General features: G+C 37.8%; 1 protein-coding gene across 2 annotated transcripts; it reads left to right on the forward strand.

Annotated features, from left to right (window-relative positions):
• Positions 1-3,893: 3,893 nt before the first annotated feature.
• Positions 3,894-14,734, forward strand: LOC107093942. 2 transcript variants are annotated; one of them, XM_015389301.1, is made up of 4 exons: positions 3,909-3,954; positions 4,232-4,299; positions 10,806-10,937; positions 12,994-14,734. In XM_015389301.1, the coding sequence occupies exons 2-4, from the start codon at positions 4,289-4,291 to the stop codon at positions 14,585-14,587; spliced, it is 1,737 nt and encodes a 578-aa protein (XP_015244787.1). In that variant the 5' UTR covers positions 3,909-3,954; positions 4,232-4,288; the 3' UTR covers positions 14,588-14,734. The 2 variants fall into 2 exon arrangements, with proteins under 2 accessions (XP_015244788.1, XP_015244787.1); XM_015389302.1 differs by lacking the exons at positions 10,806-10,937; positions 12,994-14,734 and adding an exon at positions 8,282-9,905 and having other exon boundaries at positions 3,894-3,954.
• The last annotated feature ends 2,046 nt before the right edge of the window (positions 14,735-16,780 follow it).

A 16,780-nucleotide genomic window follows, 5' to 3' on the forward strand; every position in this document is an offset into this window, starting at 1 on the left:
AAATAATCTAAATCTTGCAGCTATATTTGCTGTGATCAGTGGGAATAAAGTAGTTTTAATATGTTTTTAAGTGAGAAAGGCCACCTGAAAACGTAATAATTGCAGTCAGTTCATCCAGATTATTATCGTGCCTATACTATTTCTGTCGGAGGCGCTCAGACCCCCACGGTAGCACTGACGGGGGACCACCGCAGAGCTGTCAATAATGATAACTACCTCGGCATTACTGTACACCTCATTGATATCATGTGGCATCACTCCTTAGCTTTAGGTAAGCTATGTTAAGCAATTTTACATTTCATTTTGCTACTTCACCACAAATGATCACCACAATATTATGTTTGTTACTTGACAATTGCTTGGGTGAATGTGGGTAAAGTGGGTGAATGTGGGTAAAGTGTCACAATTCCATAGAAAAGTTCTGCTCGATTAAACCACTTCCCTCTCTCCATGAGGTGCTGCTGTTTGACACCTCAGCTCTATCTAGGAGCACGACGTGAGAGTAGAGTAGTCACTGTGTGGGATTCACTGCTGGCTGCCTCCCAGCGTGTTTGCATAGGAATTCTATGTGAATCCACCCACTCACCGTTGACGCCTCATCAGATCTGAACACACTGAAACCAAACCAGATTCTTAACACAAGTATACACCCAGTTACTGTTCTATTTAAATTATGTCAATAATTATGAACACGTACCAAACACAGACTCTGTTTGGGAGTGGTGGCCTAGTGGCTAGGGCATTGCGCTTGGATCCCAGAGGTTCTGAGTTCAAGCCCCACTTCCAAAGACTGCCAATATGGGTCCCTGAGCAAGACCCTAACCCCCGGGCACTGCACAATGGCAGCCCACTGTTTCCCCAAAGCTATGAGTTAAATGCAGAGAGTGAATTTCGTTGCTTTGTACTTGTGACAATGTAAAGACAAATAAGTGGAATCTATTCTATTCTCTATTCTGGGGGGAGTGCTGGCCTTGTGGTGAGCAGTGCACTTGTGCTATGAGAGGGTTGCAAGTACCCGGTTCAATCCCCACAGCCTGCACTCTGGGTCCCTGAGCAAGACCCTTAACCCCCCACACTGCTCTCTAGGCACCATACAATGGCAATCCACAAGTCCCCAAGGGGATGAGTTACATGCAAATGTATCTTTTATGGGGAAGTGGTGGCCTACTGACTAGGGCATTGCGCTGGGATCCCAGAGGTTCTCAGTTCAAGCCCCACTCCCACAGACTGCTACTCTGGGTCCCTGAGCAAGACCCCTAACCCCACACTGCTTCCCCGAGGCGGCACGATGGCAGCCCACTGCTCCCCAAGGGAATGTGTTAAATGCAGAGAGTGAGTTTTGTTGCTTTGTACTTGTGACAATGTAATGAAAATAAAGTTGAATTCTATTCTATTCTCTATTTAAATGCTAGTTCTTCCATAGAGCATTTCAGTGCAAATCGTCATAACATGCATGGGACCTTTCAGGTTTATAATTTCGAAAATAATTTTTTAACACACTGAATAGAACAGATTATCATAACTAAAATCAGCCATATGCTTTTGTACATGCAGCAACATGTAGGGCAAATAAATACAATTTTGTCATAAAACATTGAAATGAATAAGACATTTTTTTTCTTTAAGGCTAAAAGTTTCCACTGTATAAGTCTAGAGTTTCTGTGTTTGCATAACAAAGATTATGTTTTTTCGTGCTTGTTTTTCAAATTTTTTCAAACTTCAATGATGCTTTAGATACTGGGTTGGTATATGCATGATTTCTGTCAAAACATGCAGTCTATTCCTCGTATATATCTCAGTTTTCCAGGCTCTCTCCGTGTAGTGATTTCAATCCAAACCACAAAAAAACTTTAATTTTAGTAAAAATCTAACCTGTGCACTGCATCAGTTCATGGAGCATTTAACTGAATTGTTTTTGGATTATTATTTATTTGCTTGTTTGTTTGTTTGTTTCACTAAGTGGTTTTGTTAAAACCTATTTATTTGAACTTATTTCATAGAAGTCAAAGCTGTATTTCATGGAAATCCAATTGACTTTAAAAATGTTGTTCAGCTTGAAATGAATCCATATTTATACATTAACAGTCTAAAAGAGAAACCAAAACCTCATTTCAGCGCACGTATACACCCAGTTATTGTTCAACTTAAATCAAGTATGAACACATACCAACATAGAGCCAAACCCATATTCTATTCAAAAAGCAATTGTTCCCAGGGACATTTAAAGAAGTACCTTTTTTCTGCAGGCACTATACCCTTGATTGACAGTGGGTGTTTCCTTTTATATGAAATTGTGTTATAATAGGAAAACCTTACAATTAATCAAAAATCTTCAATATTAGTTATAAGGTTTGTGCAGATGTCAAACTTTAACACATAGATACCAAAGGAAAAAATAAAAGAAAACAATGATAAAGAGGATGCACCTTCTAAAATAAAAGTACAAAACCACCTTTATGAAGTACATATTAACTGGATATGAATGAGCTTAGTTAGGAGGGACTTACCTGAAAGAATTCAGGTAGTGAAAGTGGGTTTACCTCCAGAGAAAACACACTCTGCTCTTTTTTTCCTCAAAAGGGGACTAAAAATACAACAAGGAAACAGAAAGAGAGTGAGAGTGGAGCAAAACATTTTAGCATACACTCAGGATATCAGCTCATTTCTACATCATACAATTTGACCCCTGCAGGCTTTTCTTCCTCTTTATCTCTATCCCTTGTGTGATTTTGATAACTATACCATTGTGAAAAGTTGTGAAGAATTTAGCCTACATTTAATAGATAATATTGTCAATTTCTATCTCATAAAAATATTTCAATAGAAGGCAGTTGCAGATGATTCAATGTAAAAAGCTAATATTGAAGGGGGGGGGGGGATGAACCCGTCTGATGCCTCTTAAAATGGGAGCTCTGAAGAACTTGGCAATGTGGCAATAAGAATAATTGTCTTGATGCGAAAAAGAGCCCAACAGATTTTACTTTCACAAGTGGAGCAGTATGGCAATTGCCACTTGTTTCATGCATATAAATTGCTTTATTATAATTATGCAGGGAGTTTTACAGTTTATATGGACACTGCAATGTAAATAGAGCAGAAAAACAGAAGAAAAGGAAAAAAAAGAGAAAAGCTGAAAGGAAGAGGAGATAGAAAGGAGATAATGACAAAACATTTTCAATCTGCTTCATCACCTGTAACGAGATGAAAAAAAGAACAGCACAACCGAAAGACATGGTACGAGACATACAATAAAGCAACACCTTGAAACTATCGCTAAAATAATATTATTAAGTCTGAGATGTATTCTGTGTTACCTTCAAAAAAGGAATTTTTAAAAACCAACAGAATCAACTTTATTTAAAAAGTAACAACATTAAATTTTTTAAAGCAATGCATTAAAAATATAAAAATACATACAACATACTGTTGGTACTCTATGAGAATAACTTGCAATAGTATTTAGATACATTAAGGTAACCTGCCTAACACTGCCTCCTAGGGAATTAAACTTAATTAATGAGATTCTTTCTGGTGGATTATTCTATTTTTCTCCCTAATATAATAGTAAATGAATTCCCTACAGTCAACATTACAATTAATAAAACAGAGAATGTAATGTATTTATTCTGCTGCTTAATTATCAGAAGATAATTAAGCATTAAATAGCAAAAAAACACCTACAGTATAGTTTTATTTTACATGGTTTTGTTCCATGTCCCTCTGCAATCTGTTGTTTTTTTTAATTAGGTGAAATGTTGTAAGACATGTTGTAGCTTTCCTCTGTTAAAGATTTCACTGCATGATACAAATTCAGGTTTAGCTTGAAACCATGTGATCAGTGTTTTCCTCCTCCCCTTAGAGTCGCTATAAAAGCTTTAAAAGGTGAGTCCTGTCAGATCGTTCTGCCTTCTCCGCCTCACTAAGCCTCGCTGAGTCTTACAAGGAAGCAGCACGGTAATTGTTTGTTTTGATAAAATACAGACTAATTAGATAACGTTGGTGTTGGGAAATTTTGTTTTCCTTTCCATTCATTTGTTATTACATTTTTGGCTATAATTTCTTTTAATCAAAGAGCAACTTCTATTTTATATTAACAAATACATCTTTATTCACATTTATTCAACTTTTACATAAAGTACAGAATCTGTTGGATGAAAATGATAAAGATATGAATATCTGAAATGTACCATATAAGATCAGCAGTAACACTTGTTTGATTTTGTTTCATTAGACGCTCAGACGTGTTTTGACATCTTTCCTGTGAAGATCTTTGAACCACCTCCTCACAATGAAAAGAGCGTGAGTAAACCTGTTAACTTTTAACACCAATAGCAATGTAATCTGCAATCACCTCTTTTAATGACTCAGAAATAACATTTAATAATAAAGCATTTACTTTATTCATTATGTGAGATGAAAGTTCTCATGCAGTGTACAGTATCTATCCTGGTCTTGTTTTAGACATTGTTCTCTTAATCATTTCAGGGTGCTGCACCTTTGTATACTGCAGCCTTTAGATAAGCTCCAGGTTATGACGTATAGCTCCCCCTCCTGCCTCCTTGGGGGCATGTCTTTTTTTTTCTTTCTACATATCTATACAACTGCACAATGTCACCACAAGGAAAAAAACAAACAAACATATGGCTCCTCTCAATGACCTGGATGTCAAAATGCTGACTTTATTATAATCTAAGCACTAATACTTTTTTATACAAAAATCCAGTTTTGTTTTATGACTGTTTTTGCACAGATGAGTGGAATTCTAATTTCTGTGTAGAAAAACTTAATGGATATTAGTGTTGGAACAAGGTCAAGTCGTTTCACAAAGTGTCTTCAGTCAAGTCAAGTCAAACTAAAGTACTAAACTTTTATTTTTGAGTCTTAGAAAAGTTATCTGTCCAAATATATCATTTAATCTTGATATTGTTTAATGATTTTAAATGGGAGAACCGACCAGCAAGAAAACTCAAACATTTAACAAGTCTGTTAATTAGTGTTACAAAACAGACAGCAAACAGCAAAACTGCATCTTAAAATAATGCATTGTAATCTAATGTAATATTTTTACACATATAAATTAATTTTGCTATAATGTTCATTATATAAGACATGATTATCGGGCTGCTACTGTTTCTCCCAACTTGGTACTACTGAAGGCCCTGTCACACCTTGACGATTTAGCCAGCGTGTTCCTGACGTAAGGCAAATATACTGACATACGTTGGATAAGTTATGGGTACGTTTTGCGTAAGTTATGAGCACGCTAAAGAATGCTGAAACACACTGGCACACATGGACATACGGCAAGTACGACGATAATCTTGAGCATGCGCAAAATTTTCCGGCCTATGCCAGCGTATGTTCATACGCGGGCCATAAGTTACAGGTAAGTTAGCTGATCGTTGACATACATGAAGTGTAAGTTACTCATAAATCATGGTGTCCAGCTTATCCAAACCCTATGAGTAACTTGTGCATAACTTAGAAAAAAGAACTTATTTCCAATGCATATCAGCGTATTTAGAATAGAAAAAACTTTATTATCTACCATATATAATGATGGCAGAACTTTGCCTATGGCTTGCTCACACATACCAATATAAAAGTACATTAAAATACAATTATAAAAGAGTTCATTGCAGATTCAGCAGCAGTAGCGGATTCACTTAATCAAGGGAAAGGGATTTGACGTGTTCCAGACGATCAGTGAAGGTGTTTCTAACTTCCAGCTACTGTTTAATGGCGTATTGACAGCGTTTTGGTATAAAGGGGGTTCACAGGAGGAAAACGTCAGTTCTCCTCTAGTTTTCATCCCCATCATAGGGTGAGCCAGAAGGTGAGTGAGATGGATCCTCCCTGCGTTCACACCCACGGATACGATCAACAAACTTGCTAGCAGACGTGACGCTGAATCTGCTGCAACAGCAAGCCTTCTTTCTTTTTTATTTTTTTTTTTTTATTTTTATTTATTCTAGGTTAGTTAATACCTATCTAGGTTAATAAAGCGATCAAAAACATATTTTTATGCAGGCCAGGTGCCTCTGGGTACATCGCTGCCCCCCTCAGGATACTGTGGTTTCTATCTCTGGCAGTCTATGGGCGAGGGGCGGGGTACACCCTGAACAAATTGCCAGTTTGTCACAGAGCAACGCAGAGACACTCAAAGACACACAGCCCTGCACACACAATTTAGAGAAGACCTAACAGTCATGCTTTTGGACTGCTTGAGGAAGCTGGAGTACCTGGAGAGAACCCACTCATGCACAGGGAGAGTATGCAAATTCCAAGCGGAAAGGAATCGGACCCCAAACCTTCTGGCTGCAAGGCAACAGCGCCACCCACTGTGACACCGTGCATGTGAGGTTAAAGCTATGGTTGGTTATGTTGGAGAGCTAGAAAGATTTGAAAGCAGCACTTCCCCCTTCGTTCAAAGCTACGCCCTCCCGCGCAAACTTAAACGCACATCTCACAGCACAACTCAGCAGGACTCAGCCATTTCTTTCAATACATCTTGGAATTCAACCTAACCTCTGTAAGTAAATTATAATACCATTTAAAGTTTTAAAAGTAGCATGCTATTTTTAGCAATACCAACCTTACAAGTTTATTGAGGAGATAATGAAGAATCTTGTGTTGCTCTGAACACTGCTCAACCGGAACTGGAAAGTGAGGGGAAGACACTGTGGTTAGTTCAGGCTCAGTGGGAAATTTGATTCCTGAACTTGAAGAGAAGAATTAGGTTGCTGACTCACGTTTCCAAAAAAGTGGTTGACTCTTTGACTCCTGTCTGTGTGCGGTAGTTCCAGTGTCTGTCTCATTCGGTGGAGGGCGGAACAGGGTTTACCCAGAATGCGGTTGTTTGTAGGTGAAAGGAGAAACTGACTGCCACTTGGGTTTCCTGCGGTACTTGAACGGGTCATAGTGGAGATGAATCCCTTGCTCAGTGTGAAGCTCAAACGATCCCTTTGAGGAAAGTATATACAAACCTCCAGTTTGAATCCCCAGCTCAGTTTGAAGCTCAGATGATCCTTCCAGGGAGTGAAGGTCCGAAAACATCCAGTTTGCAGGATGACTTCCTGCCGAGAGGCAAAAACAAAATAAATCGGTTAGGACTCAGGTTGACAATATTGAGAATATTTCAATGCAATGGCCAAACCTGATGAGGAGAGACAGAAATGTATGCATCTAATGTTTTTTTTTTCCTTTTCATTCGGACCAAATGGTAGGAATTGGGCAGGGTTTTTCACTGGCTTGCAGCTCTCACGGATGTCTGAATTTTTCGTTCCTTTTCCTGAACACACAATGTATTGACTACTCTCAGGATGGAAGGAACATTTCACTCAATATAGGAAAAAGTGTTGCTGAACGGGATTACCAACCCTAGTTTAAGACTCTCTGACCACTGTCTGGATTATCTTGTATCCATTATCTTGCTTCTGACAAGAATTTCTCCCTTAACACGTTAACTGTCTGCACCACCTATAACAATTATTGCTAATGCTCCTTTTTTTAACCCAATATCAGCTCTAAGACAATATAGACACATTTCATTTAAAAAAAATCATCATCGACCCAGCTTCTGAGACATTTACCAGCGTAAATTTTAACCATGCTAACTCCCTGTCTCTGTCTGCTGCCTCACAGGTTTAACACTCAGAAAACTTTGTTTTATTATTTTGATTAGTTTAGGAGTAATGCTAGGGCAACTTCTACCAACAGGTATCATGACAAGCCACAATAAATTATACCATTACATTGAAGAAAAAAAAGGTATTGATGCAAATAGCAAATACTGATTTAAATTAGATTTCCTTTGAGCAAGGAGTTTGTCCTTTGTTATAATAAGAAACAACAGAAGCATCTTTTAAAAGAGAAATTTTGTTTTTTCTTTTTGTACAGTCTGTTTAAACCTTGCGATATTTATTAGTTGTGAATACCTGGATGCTTATATTTGCCTATGTGCTTTGCCACCAATAAACCTATATTTCTCCAAAGTGGGGCAATTAAAATATTTGTGTACTATTCTAACTTATTCAAAAACAATATTACATGACTAATACTCTTCTTATAATTGTCATGATTATTTTGGTATCTTATCTTTGACTAGAAATGTATCATTGCCATTACCCTAACCTTATAACACAATCACTCAATCAAAAGTTTAATTTGTAAGTTTTAATCATGTTTCAATATATATTATTTTTTTCAGTAATACAATTTAGTTCTTAGCACTGGGGAAAAATACATTTAAACTAGTAAAATCTAATTGTTTTTTCTACAGGGTTGCCCAGTCTAAATTCAAGGACATCATCTCCAAAAGTCTCCTCATCCAATCAGGGCCCCCAGCTGTCTACCAACTACAGCCAAAACAAGAGGACTTTGGACCTCTGACTAGAATGACCCTAGGAAAGAGAAACTTGAACAAGGCAAATAGAACCGTGTTGTTGGTTGGTGAAACAGGGGCAGGAAAGTCTACCATTATTAACTCTCTGGTCAACCACGCCATTGGAGTCAAATTTAGCGATGAAATATGGTTTCACATCGTAAAAGACGAACCGAGAGGGCAGACTGAGAGTCAAACATCAGATGTGATTGTCTACGAGATCTTTGGGTTTGAGGATCAAACTCTTCCTTTCTCTCTTACCATCATTGACACGCCTGGATTTGGAGACACCAGAGGGATAGAAAAAGATATTATTGTCAGTCAAAGATTGTTTGACTTGTTTCGATCTGATGACGGGATCAACGAGATTCACGCTGTTGGTCTGGTGGTTAAGTCCACGGACAATCGAGTGAATGATCGCCTGTCATACGTCTTCAATTCAGTCATGTCTCTGTTTGGGAAGAACCTTGAGAAAAGCATTGTGGCTCTCATTACTCATTCTGATGGAAGAACACCCAAGAATGTTCTTCAAGCGCTTGAAGCTACACATATAAAATGTGCCAAAAATGAAAAGAATCAACCAATTTACTTCCTTTTTGATAACTCCCAAGCTGAAGACCGATCAGAAGACGAGGAATTCCTTAAAGTTTCTGATGAAATTTCACAGAAAGGAATGAAAGCCTTTACAGGCTTCTTGGAGAAGAAAAGAGCCCAAAAACTGTTGATGACCACGGATGTCCTGAACGAACGCATCAGCCTGAAAGCCTGCATCCAGAACCTGCAGGAGAGAATCCTGTTAACTGAGCAGAAGGAAAAGGAACTCGTTCAAACCCACGATGCTCTGGTAAAACAAGTAGAAGACATGAAGAAATCTGACGTGGTCACTGTTGAGGTTGATGTTGTCTGCAAAGAAAAAGTGCCAATTAAAAGTAAAGGTTTTTTGAAATACAGTTTGTTTGAGAAAGCAATGGTTTGCACCGTCTGTCAGGAGAACTGCCACTACCCCGGCTGTACATTCAGTCTAAGCCCTCAACATTGTGAGGTCTTCAAAAAAGGCCACTGCACTGTCTGCACTGGAAAATGTCCTGCGTCGGCTCATGTGAAAGAAAACTGGAGATATGTAATAAAGATAAAAAAGGAAAAGAAGACCATAGAGGTTAAGAAAAGGCTGAAGGCAGGCGAGGTTGACCCTGAAACCAGGTTCAATATCGTAAAAAGTCTCGCTAACGACATACAGAAACTCAAAGCAGAGAGGATCCAGCTTGTCTTGGAATCTTACCAACATGTCATCAGACTAGAGGAGATCGCTCTTAAAGCGAATTGTGTCGCCACTTATATTCACTTGGATTTTTTGATTGACAAGTTGAAGGAAATAAGGGAAACAAAGAAGGTTGAGAAGCTGGAGGAGATGAGAAGCCAGATGGATGAAGGAACTAAATTAGCGCTGCAGTATATGTGGAGCAAAACATCAGGAAATGAGTAAAAACAAAGAAAAATCACAACCCCACCATGGCAGGGCAAACAATAAAGCTTCAACAGAGAGCTCCTTATAAATTAAACTATCTTTATAATGTGATCACATATTCACTTTAATTATTACCTCTTTACTCGTAATTTTCCTCAAATGTTGCATTTTACTGTCGGGATATTTTTTTTTCAGCTGTTGTCTTTATTCGTATATTTTCTAATGATCAAACATTAATTAACCCAATGCAATAAAAATGGCTTTTTCTGCAGAAGAACTGAACATTTTGCCTTTACTTTAACTAGAAAATGGTGGCTTTGTTTATCTCATTATTTGAAACTTTTAAGCATTTTGATTTATTGAAAAATATAGTTGTGAGATTCTATTGTTTTAATAAGTATGCTGAATTTAGAATGTAAGACTATGGTGTATTTCTTATATCAATGATTAAACTCTTCCCTCAACATAATTCCTCTATTTTTCCAAACTGTTCTGTATGAGTCGTCAGTTTTCTGTACATAATGGTAGCTCAATAAAATTGGTTTGCTTGAAATATGTCTTCTGGATGCTCTGTGTTTGTTTTTGTCTGAACTAAGTGCTGCTTCACAGACAGAATTTCCATCTTATCTCACCTCTAACACTAAATATTTTTCTATGCAAACATATGATCGAATAATTTAATTTTAACGTCAAGTACTTGCATTTACTATCTCTAAACATCAATCAGAACCACAATAATGAGAAAGAATCGGTGTCATTTCATTTATCTTGTTAAATGTTATCATGTTAACCCTAAATAATGATAAATATTGCTCCTAATTTCTGACTGCTTAACTTTACAAATGGCACCCCATACTTCCGCCTCTATATTAAATAAAACAAGCAGGACATTAAAGTGAACTTCAAAGCATGGAACCCTGATCAGGAGGAGATGGTCTTTATTTCTCTTTGTTCCAGTAAAACTCCAATCAAGGTTAGCCGATCCCGATGTCCGCCTTCATCTTCTACTCCCCTGATTCCTTCTCCTGCTCCTTTACCTCAATCTAACCTAGCAGTTGGTTGCTCCTCTCTACCGTCCTCAGCGGTGAGGTATGTAAGCAAAAATTTGAACCTTAAACTTAATAATATCTATTTAAACAGATCCAAGGTCCAATACTGGCATTATTACTATTAACAATGTTTAATATGATCTTGAGGATTTTGTGACGTTTTTGAAGGCAATCCAAGAGCGCTAATAAATTTGGCCTCAGAATCAGAGCCTGCTTGAATTCAGCTTCAATGTAGAGTTTAATTTAGAGCGGTTATAACTGCAATTGTTCTTATCTGTGAAGATTCTCCATCATCTAGGTCCTGGTAAAGCATGAAAGGTTCAGTTTAGGCAACTGTACGGGAAATTCTCTAGAACGGAGGTCTTTAACAAGGAGTCCGCTACCCCTAGGGGCTTCCACGGAGGTACTGCATGGGGGTCGCGAACATTTTGGTTGATTTAACCTTTTTTTATATTCCCCCCTGCAATTTTTTCCACTAATTGAAATGTCTTTAAATCCACATTAACATGAATTCAACCCACTAAACAGATAAATGGAGGCAGAAGATGTCTTTCAGTCATCAATGCACACATTCAGCGACACGCAGGAGCTCTTTCAAGCTGGACACCGTTTCATTCATAACACCTGTCCCATCAACCAGGAATCAGAATCAGAAATACTTTAATAATCCCAGGGTGAAATTACTTTCATTACATTACTCCATCTGTAATAGAGTGATTATAGGGCCAGTTTGATATAACACAGTTTCATATAATATATATAATTAGGGGGTCCCCGCTCCATCTCGCCATCAGTTTGGGGACCCTTGACTTGGAAAATGTTAAAGACCCCTGCTCTAGAAGATGTGGTATTGTACTCAAACTGAGATATGAATCTCTGTGCTCCCTACAACTAATAGAAAATGTCACGCTTGCAATTGCACTATAAAATTATCCTGAGTTGAATCGAGTCAAATGTGCCACATCGTAACTTCATCAAGGGTTGAGGAATGAAGACCATTTAGCAATGCAGTCTTTGTTCTCTCTAATGCCACAGGGTAAGAGGATGGAGGATCTGTAGGTGCGTTATTATCAGCTTTTTCTAATGCCAGAAATGCTTTGCTGAGAAATGCTTGATGGAAACAGAAAGATTCTAAAAAAAACAAAAAACAAACTGAATGGACGAAAAAAAAATTATGCTAGTTTGAGGTTGTTTTTTGGCTTTGGTAAAAAAGGGTTAATGTGCAAAATGGGAGATGATGTGGCAAACCTCATATAACTGATCAGCTGTTTCTGCTGTTGACGTCTTCCTGGATGTGAAACAGTGCAACAGCATCTTCCTCCACCAATGTTCAACGAAAACCAGCATGGATAATAGTCCACAATGTCCAATGGAATATGTGACTATTGAGATAAGGGATGGAATTAGTTTCTTTTAAAAAAATTATGTAATTATTTCTTATTAAATATGAAAAAATTATGTTTTGGAAATCTAGACATGTTATGTTACAGGTTTATTACATTTTACTGGACCTGAGTTAAAACGTATATAAATATCTTAAATAAATTAAGAAAGCTCTCTGATTAAACATATTACTGATATTTTAACTCTCTGCTTTTTTATTTCTTTTAATGTTCTAAATAAACTAAAAAATGTCATACCACCCTTTGGAAATGCTGGAAATCTATTGTATTACTTCTTTCCAATGGATAAAGTTCTCTGGACTCTCTGACTGTTTTAGCCTGAAATACCATTCTGTAATCAGTACAGTTTGTCATGGGATAAACTTAAACTTCCTTCAAGAAATTAACCTTATTGTCTAATTAAAATGCCAGAAAAAAAATTAAATTGAAACCATAAAACTATTCAACAAGTTGCTGAAAATTGAAAATAAAAGATTCATAAAGAAAATATTGAATCAAGTGATGCAAAACTAAAGAGATTACTGTCTCTCAATGCTTTTTTAACTTTACATATTTGACTTTACTGTACAGTAGCAATTTTAGTTCATTTATTTCAGCACCTTTTATGTGTATCTGAGTGCTTTTTATTCATTTAACACTTATTCCAATATTTCTATACTTTAAGTCAACATTGTAAGTCTGTTCTTCTTTTAGGGAATCTGCACTGGACCAGTTGATCTCTGAAAGTACACTGATCCAGGAAGGAGATCCATCTGTTTATCAACTGAAAGGAAAAAAAGAAAAATCTTCTACAATGACCAGAGTTACTGTTGGTCAAAGAGATTCACATAAGAAAAATAAAACTATCTTACTGGTCGGGGAAACAGGAGCAGGAAAATCCACTTTCATCAATGCATTGGTGAACTTCACCATTGGCGTGAAGTTTCAGGATAAAGTCTGTTTCCAGATTGCAGAGGAGGCGGGCCAGGAAACCTCTGAAGTGACTGTGTATGAAGTTTTAGGTTTTGAAGGTAGAGTGATCCCCTTCTCTCTGACCATCATCGATACTCCAGGATTTGGAGGCATCAGAGGGATAGAATATGATGACAGCATCAGTAGGAGTTTATTGTACTTGTTTCGGTCAGGAGGAATCGAAGAACTTGATGGAGTGGGTCTGGTGATGAAGGCGAGTGATAATCGATTGAGTGACAGACTGATGTACATCTTGAATTCAGTCATGTCTTTGTTTGGGAAAAACATAGAAGACAACATCATAACTCTGATCACCCACTCAAAGGGAAGAACACCAAAGAATGTTCTTCAAACGCTTGAAGTTTCCACCATTAAATGTGCCAAAGATGAGAATCAGAAGCCTGTCTACTTCCTGTTTAATAACTGCCAGAGCGAAGACCGTACAGAAGAAGAAGAATACCTGGAAGCAGCCTATAAGGTAATGGAGAAAGGACTGAAAGAGTTCACTGCTTTTCTGGAAAAATCTCAGCCTCAAAAACTGAAGACAACTGTTGATGTTATCAATGAACGCATTAAACTGACAGCCTGCATCCAAAACCTGCAGCAACGATTCATTGAAGCTGAAGAAAAGCAGAACCAGATCAGACAAATCCAACATAACCTGATGAAACATAAAGAAGAGATGGAAAAGAATGAAAATTTTTCTTTTGAAGTAGAAGAGTCCTACAAAGTCAAAGAACCCATCAAAACCAATGCTTCTTTTGGAAAACCTTTGTGTTGTAAACGCTGTGAGGAAAACTGTCATTATCCTGGATGCACTATGGCCCCTGCCTTATGTGAAGTCATCAAAGGAGGTCACTGCACCGTCTGCACTGGGAAGTGTCCCACATCTGATCATTCGAAAGAGAACTGGAGATATGTGACCAAGACAATAAAAGTTCAGACCACTCTGAATGAAATGAAGCAAAATGATGAAAAGAATAAAATGGAAAAAGAGAAAAACTCGAGTTATTTAGAAAGTCTGGACACTGAAATGAAAAATCTGACAGCAGAGAAGTCTCAGCTGTTGGAAGAGTCCTACAAACACATCACTAGGCTGGAAAAGATTGCCCTCAAAGTTGATTCATCAGCTACCCTGGTCCACCTGGACTTCCTGATTGAGAAGATGAGAGAAATTGGAATGAAAGATAAAGCAGAGAAACTGGAGACATTAAAAACGAATGTTGATGAAGGAAGCCAAGCAGCCGTGAAATACCAGCATAATTCTTTGGACCGACGGAAAATCCAACAACAACAACATCATTATTTTGATCCATCAGCTGAAACCTGGGTTTAAAATCAATTTTCTAATAAAAACACGTAAACTCCTTAAACATAATAGATCACTATGTTGCCAAGAGTATTGGGCAACGTCACCAAATCAATAAATTCATATTTTCCGGTCACTTCTATGGCGGTGTGTGTATATTACCTCTGGTGTGGGAAAAAAAAATAGTCCTGACCTCAACCTGATAGAACCTTTGGGATGAATGAGACGTTGCAGGACAGGTTTTCAACAAACAAACTCAGATTTTTCCAGAACAGTTGAAGTTGACATTCCTGGCAAGGGTGGTTGGGGGTGGTCCATCAACTAATTTGACTCATATGGTGTCTTTAAAGTTTATGTACATGTCAAGTAGACAGAATAAAACAAAAAGTTGACAAATATTCAACATAAAATCACAGAAATACACTATTAACAATCTAAATATTGTGTTTTGAGCTCATTTAATAACTGAATGATCAATAACAAAATGTTTATAAGGGTTCAGGATTGAGGTTTTGCCTTGCATTTGATGTAATTAATGATAACTAGTCTGTACTTATATAGCAATTTATAAAGTGCTTCACACAAAAATCAATCAATCACACGCTGATGGTGGCAAGTTACATCATAGCTTCGCTGGAGGAGGCTGCCATACATCTGCACCACTGGGCTCTCTGACCAGCAGCCAGGCGAGGCGGGAAACAAATGATGGAGAGAGACTGAGCAGGGGCTCAAACCAACAGCTGGTTAGAAGAATAACACCTCCTGAGGCACCGTAACCCATCCTGTGATTGGTTGAATTGAAGCACAGGCAGGTAGAGGGTAATCAAGAATAGCATTTTATGTTACAAATGGACAATTTATCTGTTATAATTGGTTTCTCAAAATTTGTGCAAGAAACATTAGAAATACTTGGAAACGTAACACTATGTTCAAAACATGATTGATGCATTTACAGAACATTTGTTCTTTCGAAAAATTGCTCAATAAAAACATTCATCAGTAAAAAGGTTTTCATCTTATTTTGTTTATACAGCACATACTCATAACCCATATGGAGAGGATACTTGCTATAGATTTCTTATATATTTTATAATTTACTGTCTAACCTGACAGGTTAAAGGAATAATACACCCAAAACATGATTAGCCTTCATTTTCTACTCACCCCCATGCTGAACAACACTCTGGAGTACTTTTTTGATATCTCAAATGCATCTGGAGATCTGGGAGGCTTCTTGCTGTCTGCTGACATTCAAATAATGGAGGTCTATGGCGCCCGAGGCAGAAAGGTCCATAAAAGTCCACAAAAAACGTGTCAATATTCCTCCATACTGCTCGTCCAATGTATTCCAAGTGTCCTGAGTGGGTAGCATCCAGAATTTACTCGAAACGAAGTCATTTAGAATGTTTTTAGAGCATAAACAGTAGTGTATAGGATTTCCTGAAAGCGCGCGCCTGCGGGTTCACGAGTCTACGGAAACCGCGGCAGACCAAACCAGATGAAAGTGCGCATTCAGCGTCTGCTCTGCCGATAATGCAAGCGTAGAAGAAGAAATGTGCTGTTTACCTGTGCAAAGAAACAAACAACGAAAGAAAAATGTCTGAGGACTTCAGTGTTGAGGAAGAGCATGAGTTCTTTGCCGAGCTGAATGCGCACTTTCATCTGGTTTGGTCTGCTGCGGTTTCCGTAGCGTTGTGAACTGGCAGGCGCACGCTTTCAGGAAATCCTATACACTACTGTTTATGCTCTAAAAACATTCTAAATTACTCCGTTTCGAGTAAATTCTGGACGCTACCCACTCAGGACACTTGGAATACATTGGACGAGCAGTATGGAGGAATATTGACACGTTTTTTGTGGACTTTTATGGACCTTTCTGCTTCGGGCGCCATAGACCTCCATTATTTGAATGTCAGCAGACAGCAAGAAGCCTCCCAGATCTCCAGATGCATTTGAGATATCAAAAAAGTACTCCAGAGTGTTGTTCAGCATGGGGGTGAGTAGAAAATGAAGGCTAATCATGTTTTGGGTGTACTATTCCTTTAAGCTTAACATTTGTGTTTCTTCATAGATGATAAACATTTGATGATCTGTTATTCTCAAAAGCTTCTACTTTTTTCAGCCGCAATGAACTAACTTCTATCAACAGACATTTCTAGAAACACTCAGAACTTAAAGTATATTCTATATTCAAAGACTAATATGCTGAGGTTCATAGAT

The sequence above is a fragment of the Cyprinodon variegatus genome, unplaced genomic scaffold (genome assembly GCF_000732505.1).
Source record: "Cyprinodon variegatus isolate N-32 unplaced genomic scaffold, C_variegatus-1.0 Scaffold453, whole genome shotgun sequence".
NCBI classification, from domain to species: Eukaryota; Metazoa; Chordata; class Actinopteri; order Cyprinodontiformes; family Cyprinodontidae; genus Cyprinodon; species Cyprinodon variegatus.